This window comes from Neofelis nebulosa, chromosome 7 (assembly GCF_028018385.1).
Source record: "Neofelis nebulosa isolate mNeoNeb1 chromosome 7, mNeoNeb1.pri, whole genome shotgun sequence".
NCBI classification, from domain to species: Eukaryota; Metazoa; Chordata; class Mammalia; order Carnivora; family Felidae; genus Neofelis; species Neofelis nebulosa.
The window spans coordinates 145,031,183-145,048,940 of record NC_080788.1 but is presented as its reverse complement, the minus strand read 5'-3'; the positions used below and the strand labels follow the sequence as shown (position 1 = coordinate 145,048,940).

Below are 17,758 nucleotides of genomic sequence, written 5' to 3'. Positions count from 1 at the left end.
CCACTAAACCAGGCCCACAAGAGATCCTAAGAGGGACTCTGTGAGTGAAATGTCGCAAGGACCACAAAGTACCAGAGACATCACTACAAGCATGAAACCTACAGATAACATGATGACTCTAAACCCATATCTTTCAATAACAACACTGAATGTAAATGCACTAAATGCTCCAATCAAAAGACACAGAGTATCAGAATGGATAAAAAAACAAGACCCATCTATTTGCTGTCTACAAGAGACTCATTTTAGACCTGGAACACCTTCAGATTGAAAGTGACGGGATGGAGAACTATCTATTATGCTACTGGAAGTCAAAAGAAAGTAACAAACTAGACTTTCAATTAAAGGCTGTAACAAGAGATGAAGAAGGGTATTATATAATAATTACACAGTCTATCCATCAGGAAGAGCTAATAATTGTAAACGTCTATGCGCCGAACATGGGAGCCCCCAAATATATAAAACAATTCATCACAAACATAAGCAACCTTATTGATAAGAATGTGGTAATTGCAGGGGACTTTAATACTCCACTTACAACAATGGACACATCATCTAGACAGAGAATCAGTAAAGAAACAATGGCTCTGAACGATACATTGGACCAGATGGACTTGACAGATATATTTAGAACTCTACATCCCAAAGCAGCAGAATATACTTTCTTCTCCTGTGCACATGGAACATTCTCCAAGATAGATCACACACTGGGTCATAAAACAGCCCTCAAAAATATAAAAGAATTGAGATCGTACCATGCACACTTTCAGATCACAATGCTATGAAACTTGAAAGCAACCACAGGAAAGAGTCTGGAATACCTCTGAAAGCATGGAAGTTAAAGAACATCCTACTCAAGAATGAATGGGTCAACCAGGCAATTAGAGAAAAAATTTAAAAATATATGGAAACAAATGAAAATGAAAATACAACAATCCAAATGCTTTGGGATGCAGCAAAGGCAGTCCTGAGAGGAAAATACATTGAAATCCAAGCCTATCTCAAGAAACAAGAAAAATCCCAAATACAAAATCTAACAGCACACTTAAAGGAACCAGAAGCAGAACAGCAAAGACACCCCACACCCAGCAGAAGGAAAAATAATAAAGAGCAGAGCAGAAATAAATAACATAGAATCCAAAAACAGTAGAACAGATCGATGAAACGAAGAGTTGGTTTTTTTTTTTTTTTAATTTTTTTTTTTTTTTTAATTTATTTTTGGGACAGAGAGAGGCAGAGCATGAACGGGGGAGGGGCAGAGAGAGAGGGAGACACAGAATCGGAAACAGGCTCCAGGCTCCGAGCCATCAGCCCAGAGCCTGACGCGGGGCTCGAACTCACGGACCGCGAGATCGTGACCTGGCTGAAGTCGGACGCTTAACCGACTGCGCCACCCAGGCGCCCCAAGAGTTGGTTTTTTGAAAAAATAAAATTGATAAACCTCTAGCCAGGCTTGTCAAAAAGGGAGATGACTCAAATAGATAAAATCACGAATGAAAATGGATTTATCACAACCAATCCCTCAGAAATACAAGCAATTACCAGGGAACACTATGAAAAATTATACGCCAACAAACTGGACAACCTAGAAGAAATGGACAAATTCCCAAACACCCATACACTACCAAAACTCAAACGGGAAGAAACAGAAAATTTGAACAGACCCATAACTAGGGAAGAAATTCAATCAGTTATCAAAAATCTCCCAACAAATAAGACTCCAGGACCAGCAGGCTTCCCTGGGGAATTCTACCAGACATTTAAAGCAGAGATAATACCTATCCTTCTCAAGCTGTTCCAAAAAACAGAAAGAGAAGGAAAGCTTCCAGACTCATTCTATGAAGCCAGATTTACTTTGATTCTCAAAGCAGACAGAGACCCAGCAGAAAAAGAGAACTACAGGCCAATATCCCTGATGAATATGGATGCAAAAATTCTCAACAAGATACTAGCAAATTGAATTCAACAGCATATAAAAAGAATTATTCACCATGATCATGTGAGACTCATTCCTGGGCTGCAGGGCTGGTTCAATATTCGCAAATCAATCAACGTGATACATCACGTTAATGAAAGAAAAGAACCGTATGATCCTATCAATAGATGCAGAAAAAGCATTTGACAAAATACAGCATCCTTTCTTAATAAAAACCCTCAAGAAGGGCGGGATAGAAGGAACATACTTAAACATCATAAAAGCCACTTAAGAAAACCCCACAGCTAATATCATCTTCAATGGGGAAAAACAGAACTTTCCCTCTGAAATCAGGAACACGACAGGGATGTCCACTCTCACCACTGTTGTTCAACATAGTGTTGGAAGCCCTAGCATCAGCAATCAGACAACAAAGCGAAATCAAAGGCATCAAAATTGGCAAAGACGAAGTCAAACTTTCGCTTTTCCCAGATGACATGATACTCTACACGGAAAACCTGACAGACTCCACCAACAGTCTGTTAGAACGGACACATGAATTCAGCAAAGTCTTAGGGTACAAAATCAAGGTACAGAAGTTGGTTGCATTCTTATACACCAATGATGAAGCAACAGAAAAATAAAGAAACTGATCCCATTCACAACTGCACCAAGAACCATAAAATACCTAGGAAGAAGCCTAACCAAAGATATAAAAGATCTGCATGCTGAAAACTATAGAAAGCTTATGAAGGAAACTGAAGAAGACACAAAGAAATGGAGAAACATTCCGTGCTCATGGATTGGAAGAATATTGTTAAAATGTCAATACTACCCAAAGCTATCTACACATTTAATGCAATCCCAATCAAAATTGCACCAGCATTCTTCTCAAAGCTAGAACAAACAATCCTAAAATTTGTATGGAACCACAAAAGACCCCGAATAGACAAAGTAATATTTGAAGAAAAAAACAAAGCAGGAAGCATCACGATCTCAGACTTTAGCCTCTACTACAAAGCTGTAATCATCAAGACAGCATGGTATTGGCACAAAAACAGACACGTAGACCAATGGAATAGAATAGAGAACCCAGAATTGGACCCACTAATCTGGCCAACTAATCTTTGACAAAGCAGGAAAGGGCATCCAATGGAAAAAAGAGAGTCTCTTTAGCAAATGGTGCTGGGAGAACTGGACAGCAACATGCGGAAGAATGAAACTAGACCACTTTCTTACACCATACACAAAAATAAACTCAAAATGGATGAAGGACCTGAATGTGAGACAGGAAACCATCAAAACCCTAGAGGAGAAAGCTGGCAACAACCTCTTTGACCTCAGTTGTAGCAATCTCTCACTTGACACATCTCCAAAGGCAAGGGAATTAAAAGCAAAAATGAACTACTGGGACCTCATCAAGATAAAAAGCTTCTGCACTGCAAAGGAAACAATCAACAAAACTAAAAGGCAATCGACAGAATGGGAAAAGATATTTGCAAATGATACATCAGATAAAGGCCTAGTATCCAAAATCTATAAAGAACTCACCAAACTCCACACCTGAAAAACAAATAATCCAGTGAAGAAATGGGCAGAAGATATGAACAGACACTTGTCCGAAGAAGACATCCAGATAGCCAACAGACACATGAAAGATGCTCAATGTCACTCCTCATCAGGGAAATACAAATCAAAACCACTCTGAGATACCACCTCACGTCGGTCAGAGTGGCTAAAATGAACAAATCAGGAGACTATAGATGCTGGCGAGGATGTGGAGAAACGGGAACCCTCTTGCACTGTTGGGTGGGAATGCAAACTGGGGCAGCCGCTCTGGAAAACAGTGTGGAGGTTCCTCAAAAAATTAAAAATAGAACTACCCTACGACCCAGCAATAGCACTACTAGGAATTTACCCAAGGGATACAGGAGTGCTGATTCACAGGGGCACATGTATCCCAATGTTTATAGCAGCACTTTCAACAATAGCCTAATTATGGAAAGAGCCTAAATATCCATCAACTGACGAATGGATAAAGAAGATGTGGTTTATATATACCATGGGATACTACTTGGCAATGAGAAAGAATGAAATATGGCCATTTGCAGCAACATGGATGGAACTAGAGGGTATTATGCTAAGTGAAATAAGTCATACAGAGAAAGATACCTTATGTTTTCACTCATATGTAGATCTTGAGAAACGTAACAGAAGACCATGGGGGAGGGGAAGGGGAAAAAAAAGTTACAGAGAGGGAGGGAGGCAAACCGTAAGAGACTCTTAGTGAAAACAAACAGCGTTGATGGGGGGTTGGGGGAGAGGGGAAAGCGGGTGATGGGCACTGAGGAGGTCACCTGTTGGGATGAGCACTGGGTGTTGCATGGAAACCAATTGGACGATAAATTATATTAAAAAAAATAATAAGACAAGTACGAGACTCATGTGAACAAAAACAAACAAACAAAAAAACCACGGGCCCTTGAACCAAAACTGAGCACAAAACAGGACCTTTGGGTGCAGCATCACAGCCAGGGCTGAGGCAGCACAGAGCCCTACGGAGTAGATGGTGGGAGGCTAGACCTGTCACCAGCCCTGGTGTGGATCAGTGACACCCAAACTAGAAAACCAGACTGCCATTCAAAGTCCCACGACCACCTTCCCCCTTCTCTTTCCTGCCTATGTTTCTATGTATAAATAAATGACCCTGAATTCTGCCCTGGAAAACCGGGTATGCCGTTACGTACTTGCTCGAGCCTCGCACTCGACGTCACCTCTGCCGAAGTCCTCCCTCACCATCTGCCCTCCCTCCCTCAGGTCTTACCACCCCCACCCCTTCCCCTCCCGGCAGCACACCCAACACCGCTCTCTCTCCCAGCTCTCGCCCTTCCCCGCGGCCCCTCGCACCACCTGACTCGAACACGCGTTTTCCTTGCTCGTTTCTCCCTGCGTCTCCCACTGGAATGTGACTCCACGGGGATGGGGGCTCCTGTCCTTCCTGTTCACTGCTCCATCCCCACTGCACAGCACAGTCAGGGCTCAATGAAAGGATAGCTTAGGAACAAAAAACTTTTTTAAAACCACCTCATGATTTACATGCTCGTCATGAGGGGTTGCTGGGTAAGAAGAGGTCTCCGTTGGCTTTCACTTTTCAAACAGACCACGTGCAAGTTTTAGTTACAAAAAGGAGAAGTCCTCATTAGTGGGAAAGCTAATCCACAGCAAAGCCTTTTTAAAAAAGTTTGGGCGAAAAGACGGCGAATCACGCTGTGGGCTCAGGGCAAACTGTGACGCTGGCAGGACTCACCGTGACAGGCTTGGTCTTCTCCCAGTCCGTCAGCAGGTCGGTGGTGCGGCTCTCCACGGCCCGGTCCTCCTGCACGATCTTCATCTGCAGGTTTGCCACCTGCTGCTGAATGGCAGAGTCCTTCCGCCGCATGATGTCGTTGAAGGCCCCCCACTCACCCTCTATGTTGTCGATGTAGAGCCAGGAGGGCGGGAACTGGAACCTCTGCTTCTCCAGCAGGCGCTGGCCATTGCGGTAGAGCTGCGCGGGTCAGAACACAGGTGGTTGTAGTTCTAGAATCACAGAGACTGTCGTCAGACTCCCACATGAAGGGAAGACGGCGTGTGGCTACAGAACACACAACAACGCCTGCTCTTCTCCGGAAACCTTCCACGCTGAGAGCACGGCGCTCAGGGAGCAGCGGGGCCCGGGCCCGCCGCGGCTGGTGCGTCACCGTGCCTGGCTGCAGCCGGGGGGCCCGGCCAGGATCGAAGGCACGCTGGGCTGTGCTTCACCCCCTCCTTCCAAATCATAAACAGAACGCAAGTTTGAGGACTCGAAGAACAACCACTAAAGTAAAAGATTTTAAAAGGCAAACCGCGGTGGACCTCGAACCTCGAGAGCTGTTCAAAACGCGGATCCCCAGGATGCCTGTAGGCACCCAATTTCTGGAACCGTGCCTCACGAGGTGATGATGAGAATTCTAACTGTTCACAGAGCTCACCTCAACTTGTTTCTCAAACTGTTTTATCTTTCGTTTCAAAGACTGCACGTAGGTGATGAAGGTCACCGCGTCCGAGGTGCTGGCCGTGTCCACCGAGTGCTGCTCCAACTCCTGCCGTGACTGTGTGGAGAGGGCACAGGAATTCAACACGGAGCCGAGGGTTTGCCGGCAGACTCGCGACACGGCCAGGATCCCGCTTCCTCACCTTCGAGATCTGGGAATGGAATTCTGTCATGTTTGACCCGAGCATCTGCCCAAATTTGCTGAGAACCTCCTTATGCCAAGAGTCGTACTTCAAGTTCACCTTGGACTGCACCTGCGGGGGAACGAGCCCAGGACAACAGATCGTCAGTCCCTCGCGCCGGGGTGTTCACGCTTCCACGCGTCCTCGTCACCCGCAGACGCTGCCTTTACAGCGACCTCCACCCCCTGCCCCGGGGGGCGGAGCTCACCTTGCCGTAATCTATGACTACTGGCCCAAACTCCTTCTTGGTTTCCGCATTGTCAAAAGTTCCTCGGGCCTTCCGTATTTGCACCAGGAGAGCCTGCCATTTGTTGAGATCTTCTCCGAGTCTGTTGTAGATGTTTTCGGCCTGCATGTCCCACAGGCACTGGTACTGAAGCCAGACCTGCAGGTGGACGGGAGGGTCAGATAGCACAGCTGGGCCTCTTACAGAATGTTCACACGCATTAGGTTCACGTCTCACTCGTTGTCAATACTGTCAGAAAAATTCACTTCAAATTCTCCGAATTTTTATATTAAAAAAGAGTAACATTTATTGCTGTCTAAAATAATAGTTAATATTCTGTAAGATCTGTCCTACCATTCACTGGCTGCTTTAAAATAAGCAAGTGTCATCAATTACATCATATTAGACACACATTACATAGATTTCGGCTCCCGTGTTCATCAGACCTCATATTCGCTATGTCTAAACACACTCCACAACGTATTTCAATGAGACGGGGAGCTTCTCACCTTGACGTACTGCTCGACCTCAGTCACGATGCCCATGACCGCAGAGTAGGACTCTTCCAGGGCAACGGGGCCATCAGGCATCCGCGTTAAAGCATTCCGGTAGAATTTCTCTTCTTCAGTCAATTCGTAATGAACACCCACCTAAGCAAGCAGAACCAGAAGAAACACAAGCAGTGTGTACAAAGATGTTCATCTCAGAGCCACCTTTCACCGAATTCAAACGAACCGAAGCAAGAGCCCGCTATACAAATGGCATTTGGAACATCTGCTTACCCCAGCCACAAGAAATCAGAGGCCTCCTCAACTCATCAACCAGTGAAGGGACATCAGATCAAGCACAAGTTAGAAAACCCAAAAACCGCTACAGAGCACTTCGAGACCTATCTCTCATCTGAGAGCAGAACATTAAAGGCAATGTCCAAAGAATGGAGATTTCCATGACCAAATATTTACACCGACTTGGATGATGGAAGCGATGACACATGCATCGTTTCACTGATCTGAGTGCTGGCTATGTGCCAGGCACTGCTGTGGGCACAAGAAACAGACAAAAAACTCTGCTCACATGGGCTTACACTCTGTGGGAGGAGAGATACTTCTCAGCAGGTGAGAAGTACTATGGAGATAAAGCAGGAAAGAGGAGGGCTGGGAGTGTGGGGTTGGGGAAGGTCAGGGAAGGCCTCACTGAGCAGGACCAGGAGAGGGAGGGAGTGAGCCATGTCAGTATGTTGCTACCGGGGGCTCTGAACAGGGAGGTCAGCAAGTGCAAAGGCCCAGGGGCAGGAGCCTGCCTGGAATGTGAAGAGAGCAAGAGGCCAGTGTGGCTGGAACAGAGCCAGCGAGGGAGATACTGGCACTCAAGTCAGAGAAGCAACGAGCAGCATATTACGTGGGGCCCAGCACTCTGCCATGGGACATGGGCTTTCATGGGGAGTGACACGAGAAGCCATCAACAGGCTCTGGGAAGAAGTGTTGGGACTGACATAAAATCTAAGACTTTGGCTGCTGTGTTGAAAACAGATTTTAGCAGGGGGCAAAGGCAGACAGAGACCTGTCAGAAGAGAACTTTAAGAATCCAAGTGAGGGATGATGGTACCTTGGACCAGTGGGATCAGTGGATGTGGGAAAAAGAAGATCAGGGTTAACTCTGCAGATGGAAACAGTGGGAGGCAAGGGTGACACCCCAGCTTGGCCCTGAGCAGGCTGAAGGCAGAGAAAAGGAGTGGGGGTGGCAGCTAGTCTGAGGGAGGGGGTCAGACACACACTCAGTTTTCGCACCCATCGGTCTTGTGGAGATGCCCGGGGGGCGGGCTGGGGAGATGGGTCTAGAGCTCAGGATAAAGGCCGGGCTGGAGGTAGGAGTCCAGTTGTCCCATCTGGCCGGCAATGGACCAGGTGAGACAGGTGCTGGGGATGGAGAGTGCACTCAAACAGTAGGAGCCAGAAGAGAGAGAGCCAAGGAAGAGCCACAGAGGACACTGGCCAGTGAGGTGGGAGGAAAACCAGGACAGCCAAGCGGAACAAGCATATCAAGTGTGCGGTGGGGGGGGGGGGGGGGGGGGGGAGGAGTGTGAGCACACCTTCACATCCTGCCACTGACACTTCTCAAAGGCTGAGAAGCCTGCCATAACAGCAGGGAAACGCCTGTGACCCTGATGCCTGAGGGGCTGGACCCGGAGCAGGTGTGCAGACGAGTTCTCTGTGTTTTCACCAAGGGGAGCTGAGAAGTAAGGTGGCTAGAGGGTGACAGGAGGCTCAGCAGAGGGAAGGGGAGCTGGGCCACAGAGCAGGGGCATGGGCTCCAGCGTCAGAGGGGCTGGCTTCTGTTTGGTTCAGTGTGGAGACAACAGGACAGCAGTGTGAACAGACACCTGACGAGAAATATCCTGCAGTCTGCACACTCCCAGAGCGAAAGGAACGGTTCATAGCTCGGTTTGGATTAGCTGGTCACCACCAAGGCTGAGTCTACAGGGGGGTTGCTACCACAAAAACACCTCAGAACTGAGCCTATGCTGCTTATATTCAAAGCTGAGACTTTCTAGAAGAGCCTGTTACAACAGAGGTTATGGAAATCTGCTTATTCGAAAACCACCAGTCTTGTTTAGAAGTAATGTTGCTCAGACCAGGGACTAAACAGTCTTTTCAGTTTTCCTTTTGCTCCAAAAGCACGTTGTTATTATTATTGATACTCTTATTAAAGAGTATATCCGGGATTTGTTTTAAAATAGTCTGGTGGGGAGGAGGAGGAGGGAAAGGAATAAAAATTCAAATTGGCCACATGATAAACAAAGCAGGCTGATGTGAACTCATGAGATTCCCTCTACTTTTGTGTGTATCTACAAACTTCTATATTAAAAAGTGGGGGTGGGGAGAAAGAGGAATTAAAAGACAGGTTCATGGGGGAAATTTCTGAGAGACTACCGAAATCAGAACTGCAGGTGCAACGATTTGGGAAAGCAGCCACTGGGGAAAAATGCCAAGTCACATAAGCCTTCCTCTAGCTTTCCCTTAGAATGCAGAGTCCCAAGTCGGGAGTCTTGAAAGACATATGGAGAGCACCATTTCAAGGGATATGGAGGAGAGGTGGCGCCCCAGCGCCCTAGGGAGGCCTGGGCAGAGGTCATGTGGTGCGAGTCCCCGGAAGACTCACCTGGTACCTCTGACTCTGGATCCTGGGCAGAGACAGCACAATCATCTTCCAGGCAAACATTTCCTGGTACAGCTTGTACCTGCACTCTTCGATGGGCGGGTTCAAATAGATGACCTGATTGGTTATCCTTAGCTCATGAACGACATTCTGTAAAGGGAAGATTTCATTTCTTACTCAAATATCTATTTCAATAATAGGCTTTCATGCATTTGTGCCGCCAGAATCAGTATTCACAAGAAGGGTGATCATTTCTGGATTAAAAATCTAATACCGAAGCATGGCACTGATGTACTAATAAATTACCGAACGCCTCCAGGGGCCACCTTCAATCAAACGGTACCGGATATACACGTACGTGATCGTCACTCAGTAATTCCCTCAAGTACAACTGGGTGCTAGGAAAGTTTAAATTCAAAATTGGGTAAAAAGTATACAAATTATAGCTTAGTTATTTTTGTCATACAAAGCATTAGAATAATTTTAAATGAATTTTCTTGAAAGAAAGTACTTTCTCAAAGTAAAAAAAGTGGTTTTGATGCATAATATTTTTCTCCCTCTGAATTATGAACCTACTTGAGTCTGAACCACGGGTCTGTTACTTTAATGGACATCATGGTCTGCTGTAGCCCATGTGTGGAGTGCATGGCCCTCCCCAGAGGATAAGAAGCCAGAGGGCAGGCACTGCTTAGGCGCTTCCTGGATCCCCCGTGCGTAGGTGTTGAACACACAATGGGTGCTCAATGGCACCATCTGCTTTAATATGCGTGGTGATCTCTGGACATAATGACCTCAGGACCTCACAACCCTGTGTCACTGACGCAGCCACACGAGACTGGCATTAGCTGTCAGACATGCGGCACGGGCGCAGGTTTAGGAGTCAAGGTGAGTCTGTGCCACCTGCCAGTGCCTGCTTTAAGCTGAGCAAGATTTCCACCTCCACCTCCACTGGGTAACTGCTCTGGCTTACAGAGACCCATTTGATTGTCTGCATCTCTGTATTTTAAAAAGTATGCTTTGGGAATAAATGTGCAATATTCAAAACCGAAAACATTTTTCAAGCATTAAGAGGAAAAAAAAAAAAAGAGAGAAGGTAACGTCTGGGTAGGAAAAAAGCAGCCAATTGTTTCTCCCACATCGAAGTTTTTACCTTTAGTTCTTTTAGACCTCTGTTTTGTGAGGTAGTCTTACTGGTAAATTGAACACAAATGCAATAAACTACCTAAAACAAATGTATGGCTTAATGAACTACTGTAAGGCAGACACTTTTGTAACTGACGCCCAGATTAGTAGACAGGACCTACTAGCACAGCTCGAATTAACACACTTTTCTAGACAGCTTGCTGGGCTCCAGCTGGCCACTCCTTCACTCAAATGGGAAATGGGGGGCTTGGGGACCAAGACTGCTGCCCTGTGTGGAGGCCACCGTGCTGGTGCACTCTTCCATGACTCTGAGAAGATTGCGTGAAAACAGTGGCATTTTAGCGTCAGAGTCTGAATTTTCCTTGTACTAGGTTACACTCAGTACTTGAAATGGTTTCTTGCATGTATGCCTGGAAAGTAGAGATTTTTTTCCAGTGTAGTTTTTTTCCAATTTCCATTAAAAAAATTTTTTTTTGATGTTTATTTTTTAAAGAGAGAGAGAGAGAGAGAGAGCGCGCGCGCGTGTGGGGGGAGGGGCAGAGAGAGAGGGAGACACAAAATCCCAAGCAGACTCCAGGCTCTGAGCTGTCAGCACGGAGCCCAACGCAGGGCTCAAACCCAACAAACCATGAGATCATGACCTGAGCCAAGTCAGAAGCTTAACCGACTGAGCCTCCCAGGCACCCCCAAGTGTAGATTTTTTTCTAAAATTTATTTCCCATTTAAAAAAAATGTCTGTTTTTGAAATTATTTTAGACTTCCAGGAGAGTTGCAAAGAAAGTATGAAGAGTTTTCGTGCACTCTTGACCAACTCTCTGTAATGTTAACATCTAACACGTCACAATTACCAAAACCAAGAAATTAACATTGATACAACACTGACTAAAATCCTGACTTCAGTCAGATCTCCCAGGACCCCACAACATAGTTACTCGTCACATGCCTTAACCCCTTCCAACCCGTGACATCTCTGTTCCTCCTTGTCTTTGTCTCACGACCTCGACACTTTGGAAGGGTACTGGTGAGGTGTTCTGTAAGGGATGTCTGACCTTTTCTCATGATTAGAACGAGTCTGGGAGGTGTGGGGACAAAGAGCACAGAGGGTGGGGTGGTATCTGTCAGGTTTCTCCACTGTGAAGTGGCCTTCTCATTGGTACTTTTCAAGGGGGAGAATCTTCTGTTCGATTTACTAGCAAATCGGACGCCCCGGGAAATACTCACTTTAATCTTTGGCTCCCCACCAGGCTTGTGACTAACTTGTGGTGCGTCTGTATCCATGTCAACTTCTGCTTTATCTTCAGCTTGTCCGAGAAGCACCTGGGTCCAGGCTCTCAGGCCAGCTTGTAGGCGAACGCCCAGTATTCTTTCAATCTACAGAGAAAGTAGTGTCAGAAAACAGTGTCCTTCCAAAAGGCAGGTCGGCAAGCATGTCAGATAGAAAGCCGATGCTTCAGGTCGAGGATCACAGTTGCTCCCACACCCTTCATCTCAGCCTGATCCCCCCCTTCCCCATCCTGTGCCTCTCCCAGACTCAGAGACCCTGACCTCCATCTGGGGGTAACCTAACCACCAACCCTCTGATCCGTCAGGGACAAGGAGACGGACACAAATGCAGCAGATATAGTCACAGTCTTGCCGTTCCCTCAACGTACTAGAAAATTTATAAAACAAAAGTAGTTTCCTGGTAGCCTCAGAGATAAAACTAGCAATCTATGATGTGGAGAATAAACCATTTTCTCTTTTATGAAGTTGAGATATGATTGACATATAACATTCTATCAGCTTCAGATGAACATAATGATTTCATATTTATGTACATGGCAAAGTCACCACATACAGGTGACCGTCTTCTTTTAACAAGCGAAGAAAAAAGTCTCGCTTGATCGAGAACGAGAGAAGTAACTTTCCTACGAACAGGACACCTATACATCTTTGCGCAGAGTCTGTCTTGGGCCACAAAACCATCCTGGGAATGCTGGAAGGGCAGCTGTGACAAAGCCCGAGACTTCCAGTAGATTCAGAAGAGTGGGTTTTGTTAATTTTCCCCGCCAGTGTTCCACGTGTGGATACACTGCACCTTTGTGGGCCACAGGCTTTCTCTTTAAAATGGATAACTAAGGTGCTTCAGAGCTGCCTAGCCACCACCGCCCATGGAGCAGCTCTGTCATGAAATATCCCACTTCCCGGGATTCCCCACGGATGCTCTCTGATGTCCAGCAATGAGAAAGCCACATGTGGTGTTAAGTATGTTTCAAACACATGTGCACTTTAACCTCCCCGCAGACCCCTACAGGGGTGAGCCCCAAACCTCTACGAGAGGAATAAGAGGTGGTTACTGGACATTTCCTTTTTTTTTTTTTTTTTTAAAGTAAGCTCTAGGCCCAACGTGGGGCTTGAACTCATGACCCAGAGATCAAGAGTTGCATACCCTACTGACTCAGCCAGCCAGGCACCCCCAGGCATTTAAGTTGGGTGGTCGAGAGGGGCAGAGTGTCAGAGAAGGATGCCTGGAGGGAAGGCCAGGGAAGACGACCTTTATCAGGTGAGCAGGGAAGGGCAGGCAGGAAGCTGTCAGGTATTCAGAAGATAAAGAGAATCCCCCCACCTCACCACCTCAACTTGGAATGGACAGGAGTATTGCTAGAACCACACAGCTTGGCTCTGTCATTACCTAAATGGGATTTCTGGAGGGGAAACTGGACCACTGATGGTAATTTCTATGGAAAAATACTTTTCAGTCACTAATGAACTTACAAAATAGGGTCCACCCTTATATTGCTAGTAGAAAAATGAAAACCACAATAACACTCCCATCCCTCACCTCCATGTCAAGCTTATTGACCCAGATGGGCAAGTTGGAATAGGAGTGCAGGTTCAAGTCGTCCACGGCTTTCTGAACTCTGTTCAAGATCTCTGAGAAAGTCCTGTGATCATACATGCAAGTCTCCAGGGAACGGACTTCCAGGTCGATTTTTTCTTCTATTATTAGCAGATCATCCACCTAAAGGAAGGCACATTTATTATTTAAAACAGCCATTCACTCTATTCCTTTATGCTTGTGTACATTCTTCTCAATGAACAAATATTCACGGTAAAGGAGTTCTTTCCATGAATAGCTAATCCTATCTGTTGGTGTAAGAACACTTATTCCCACTCCTGTGTTTCCACAGAGGGAAGGAAAACGTATGGAAATTATCAAGGTCTCCCCCTTACTCCCTCCTGCTCACAGGAAGGGTGACTTCTGAATGAGAAGTCTGCTCCGCTCAGTGCCTTCTCTGTTGCAAGCGCCAGCCTGTAGGCCAGACGGCTTATGACGATCCGGCTATACTAGGGTCTGGGAAGCAAATCTAGGTCTAGGGGGACTGACGGCCAGAGCCCCATTCTCCGCGTAGCTGTATCAGTAGTAAAGCTCTCATTTTGCTCCATCAGACTCCCGTGTTCTTCATCTCTCCACTGGTTTCTAAACTCAGTTACCTAACGGCCTTCCCAGGGCACCATCAAACAGCACAGTAAGTAAAAGGGCCTCCTCTCCCCTTCAGCTCACACGGCCCAATGCCACACCCGTCGGGAAGGCCTTCTGTGGGAGAGCTACCAGGTGAACAGAGTGAGCTGTCTCCGCGTTCAGTTCACTCCCAGGGAACAGGAGATCAACACACCTTTTCCTGGAAGTTGAAGACGGTCTCCGCCAAGCGCTGCACGTAGGGGTCGAGCTTGTAGGATTCCCACACCAGCGCGATGCCCTCTGCGATCAGAGCCTGCACCTCCTTCTTCAAGCCGGCCACCAGAAGGGAAATGGTGTTGCGCTCCTCCACCTTCTCACAGGTCCGCTCGTAGGTGCGGACGCTCTCGATCAGCGAGATGGCAAATGGGTAGAGCTGGTTTGCTTGATGGGCCTTGTTCACAATCGCCAGCGGGACTCGGAAACCAAGCCACTTGAGATTTCGAACTTCCTTTGAAAGCGTGATGATCTCAGGAAGGAAGTTAACTTTCAGCTTAAGGACGTTTCCAGTTCGGCCGCGGACCCGGGTGCTTTCGATGGTGAAGATGCGCCCCGAGACGCCCAGGTTGCGCTGCTGCACCTTCCGGGCCCAGTCGTCGAAGATCTCCTGAGTGTTGAGCTTCATGCGGAAGCTGTCCCCATCCTGCTTCAGCTTCTGGCCCTCCACGTGGTTCTCCCAGCCCTTGCCCAGCACGTCCTCCACGCGCTTCATGTAGGCGCTCAGCTGGCGGTCGATCTGCTTCGCCCAGATGATGGAGCCCGACACCGGGGGCAGGTCGCGCACATGGCTCATCTTACACGCCTGACTCTGTGGGTACTGAACCTTGAACTTGTCGTGGAGAGACTCAATGTCGTCTTTCACGCGCTGGATTAGCTGGGTCTGGTACTCGCGGATGGCCCCACGGATGTGAGGCCTGACGAACAGCGCGTTGAACCGGGAGAAAATCCTGAACATCTCGTTAGCGTTCTTGGCTGTGCCAAGCTGATCCCTAAGGCGAGCGGTGATCCGGGTCTCCACCCTGTCGATCCGCTCATCGTATCTCTTCATGGCGGCCTCCCAAGCTTCCGTGCCTTCCTTGGAGACGTCTAGCCCGTCCACTTCCTTGACGTTCTCGTACGCGAGGTTGACCTCCTCAATAGCATTCGCGTCTGCGGCATCAAAGAGAACCTCTGCCACTTTCATGTCCTGAGGCTCGGGGACTTCTCCTTGGTTCTGCTGTGCAACTGCCGTGACCTGAAAGAGAAGGATTCGTGACAGAAAGGTTGACGGCACAAAGACTGCCGTTTGGCCGTGCACCCGGAGTGCAGCCAGTCCGCTCTGTAAGTTTCTAACTTTTAGCCAAATGTTTTAGAACCACAACTCAACAAGACCACGAAAAATACCACAGAGTATATTCTAACTCTGCCCATAAAGATCTACTGGCAATGTAGTTTTGGTGCCTGAGAAGCTAAAATAACATGTTAAAACCTGGGCTTTGAGTATTTGCCTCTTCAGTGTTCTGTCTACAATTAAAACTGCACTGAAAAGCTCAGGAATTCAGAGGAGAGCTATGTGCAAACTCGGTGTCCAACATAGTCTTTGTTTTCGATTCTTTTTTTTTTTTTTTTTTTAATGAGTTTCCAGGTTTATTTATTTATTTAGAGAGAGGGAGAGAGAGAGAGCGCGCACACGTGTAAGCAGGGGAGAGGCAGAGGCAGAGAGAGAGAGAGAGAGAGAAAGACAGAGAGAATCCCAAGTAGGCTCCGCACTGTCCACGCAGAGCCTGATGCGAGGCTTGATCTCACAAACTGTGAGATCATGATATGAGCTGAGATCACAAGTTGGACGCTTAACTGACTGAGTCACCTAGGTGCCCCTTCCTTTTGATTCTTAAAACTTTAATTATAATTCGTGGGTAAATACCTCAGCAGAGGGATAGATAAACGCTCAGTAAGAGAGAAGAATCCCCCATTCCACTCCCTGAAGCCCCCCCTAGAGAGCAGAACAGAGCGTGAGCTTTACGTCAGGTGTCAGACTTCCACACATATCTCCTGCCCACACTCCCACAGAATTATAAAGCCAGGTGGGGGTCTTCATCTGTGTCCACAGATGTCTTGGATGAAATTTAGATGGTCTGGGAATTTGGGGGAAATTATCATCATTATTTTCACTAACCCCTAACTAAAATTTAGCATTTCCTATAATTATGAATACACACAACAGTCACACATAGTCCCTTGAGGTTCTGTGGCTTTGTCACCAATAAAGTGCTTCCTCATTATGTGTGTACCTATCTTTTTTTTTTTTAATGTTTATTTTTGAAAGAGAGAGAGAGACAAAGTACGAGTAGGGGAGGGGCAGAAAAAAAGGGAGACACAGAATCCGAGGCAGGCTCCAGGTTCTGAGCTGTCAGCACAGAGCCCAACGTGGGGCTCAAACTCATGAGCTGTGGGATCATGACCTGCACCGAGGTCAGATGCCCAATCCACTGAGCCACCCAGGTGCCCCTATATCTTGAAATCCTGCTTATGCTCATCACTTCAAAATTATGGTATTAATATGGCCCCTCACTAGATCTTGCTATTTTAAGTGTTCATGGAGGAGCACACAGATTACTAGATTTTATTAATTTAATTAATAAATTTCTAATTTATTGGTAATTGTTCCTTTGTAAACTCATACATTTTATTTTCTGCATTTAAGAACATTCTAAGTATTCCTAGTAACGGTAGTATGAGGGCAAAAACTGAACAAAATTATTAAAAGTAGTTTTTTCAGGACAATGGAGAAAAACCAAAGGCAGCCAACAAAGGCAGAAAACAGATGTGTTTTCTCATGACAAAGGGCTACCAAATCAGATAAATAACAGCTGTTGGCCTTCTTGCCCGGAGGTGTTCCCATCCCCAGCTCAGGCAGCGAAAACCTGCACTCTGCACTTTGCGGTGGGAGCAGAACAGCAATGTTTCAAGGGGAGATTCGGAAAATGGGAGAGCCTGAGAAGGGCCGGCGTAATAAATTATGGAGACCCTCGGGGAGCACTGTTAAGAATGGACAGTCTGGGGAGATTTACAACTTGCTGTCAACCGAGAATTTTATATCCAGAGACACTATCCTTCAAGTATGAAAATGAAATATTTTTCCTGATCGACAAAAAATGAGGGGATTTGTTGCCGGCAGACCTATGGAACAAGAAATATTATGAGAATTCCTTTAAACTAGAGGGAAGAGACACCAGACAGTAACTCAGGTCCACGAATGAATGAAGGGAACTAGACCAGTGATAATATGTGCACAAATGTAAAAGATTATATGTATTACTTTTCTTCTTCTAATTTTTCTAAAATGAATGTGACTGTTTTAAAACAAAACTTATGGGGTGCCTGGGTGGCTCAGTCGGTTGAGCATCCGACTTTGGCTCAGGTTATAATCTCACGGCTTGAGAGTTCCAGCCCCACTTTGAGCTCTGTGCTGACAGCTCAGAGCCTGGAGCCTGCTTCAGATTCTGTCTCCCTCTCTCTCTGCTCCTCCCCCACTCATGTTTTCTCTCCCTCTCTCAAAAATAAGTAAACATTAAAAAAATAAAAA

At 46.6% G+C, this 17,758-nt stretch overlaps 1 protein-coding gene across 1 annotated transcript in view; it reads right to left on the bottom strand.

The window, feature by feature from the left end:
- Positions 1–17,758, bottom strand: part of DYNC1H1 (dynein cytoplasmic 1 heavy chain 1) — a 78,275-nt gene that overhangs the window by 40,056 nt on the left and 20,461 nt on the right. Inside the window, exons 8-16 of the mRNA XM_058740291.1 lie at positions 14,351–15,427; positions 13,516–13,695; positions 11,916–12,065; positions 9,555–9,701; positions 6,905–7,045; positions 6,378–6,554; positions 6,131–6,241; positions 5,926–6,045; positions 5,223–5,462 (exon numbers count right to left, since the gene is read on the bottom strand). Coding sequence (XP_058596274.1) covers positions 5,223–5,462; positions 5,926–6,045; positions 6,131–6,241; positions 6,378–6,554; positions 6,905–7,045; positions 9,555–9,701; positions 11,916–12,065; positions 13,516–13,695; positions 14,351–15,427 — 2,343 coding nt within the window. The remainder of the gene's footprint in view (positions 1–5,222; positions 5,463–5,925; positions 6,046–6,130; positions 6,242–6,377; positions 6,555–6,904; positions 7,046–9,554; positions 9,702–11,915; positions 12,066–13,515; positions 13,696–14,350; positions 15,428–17,758) is intronic.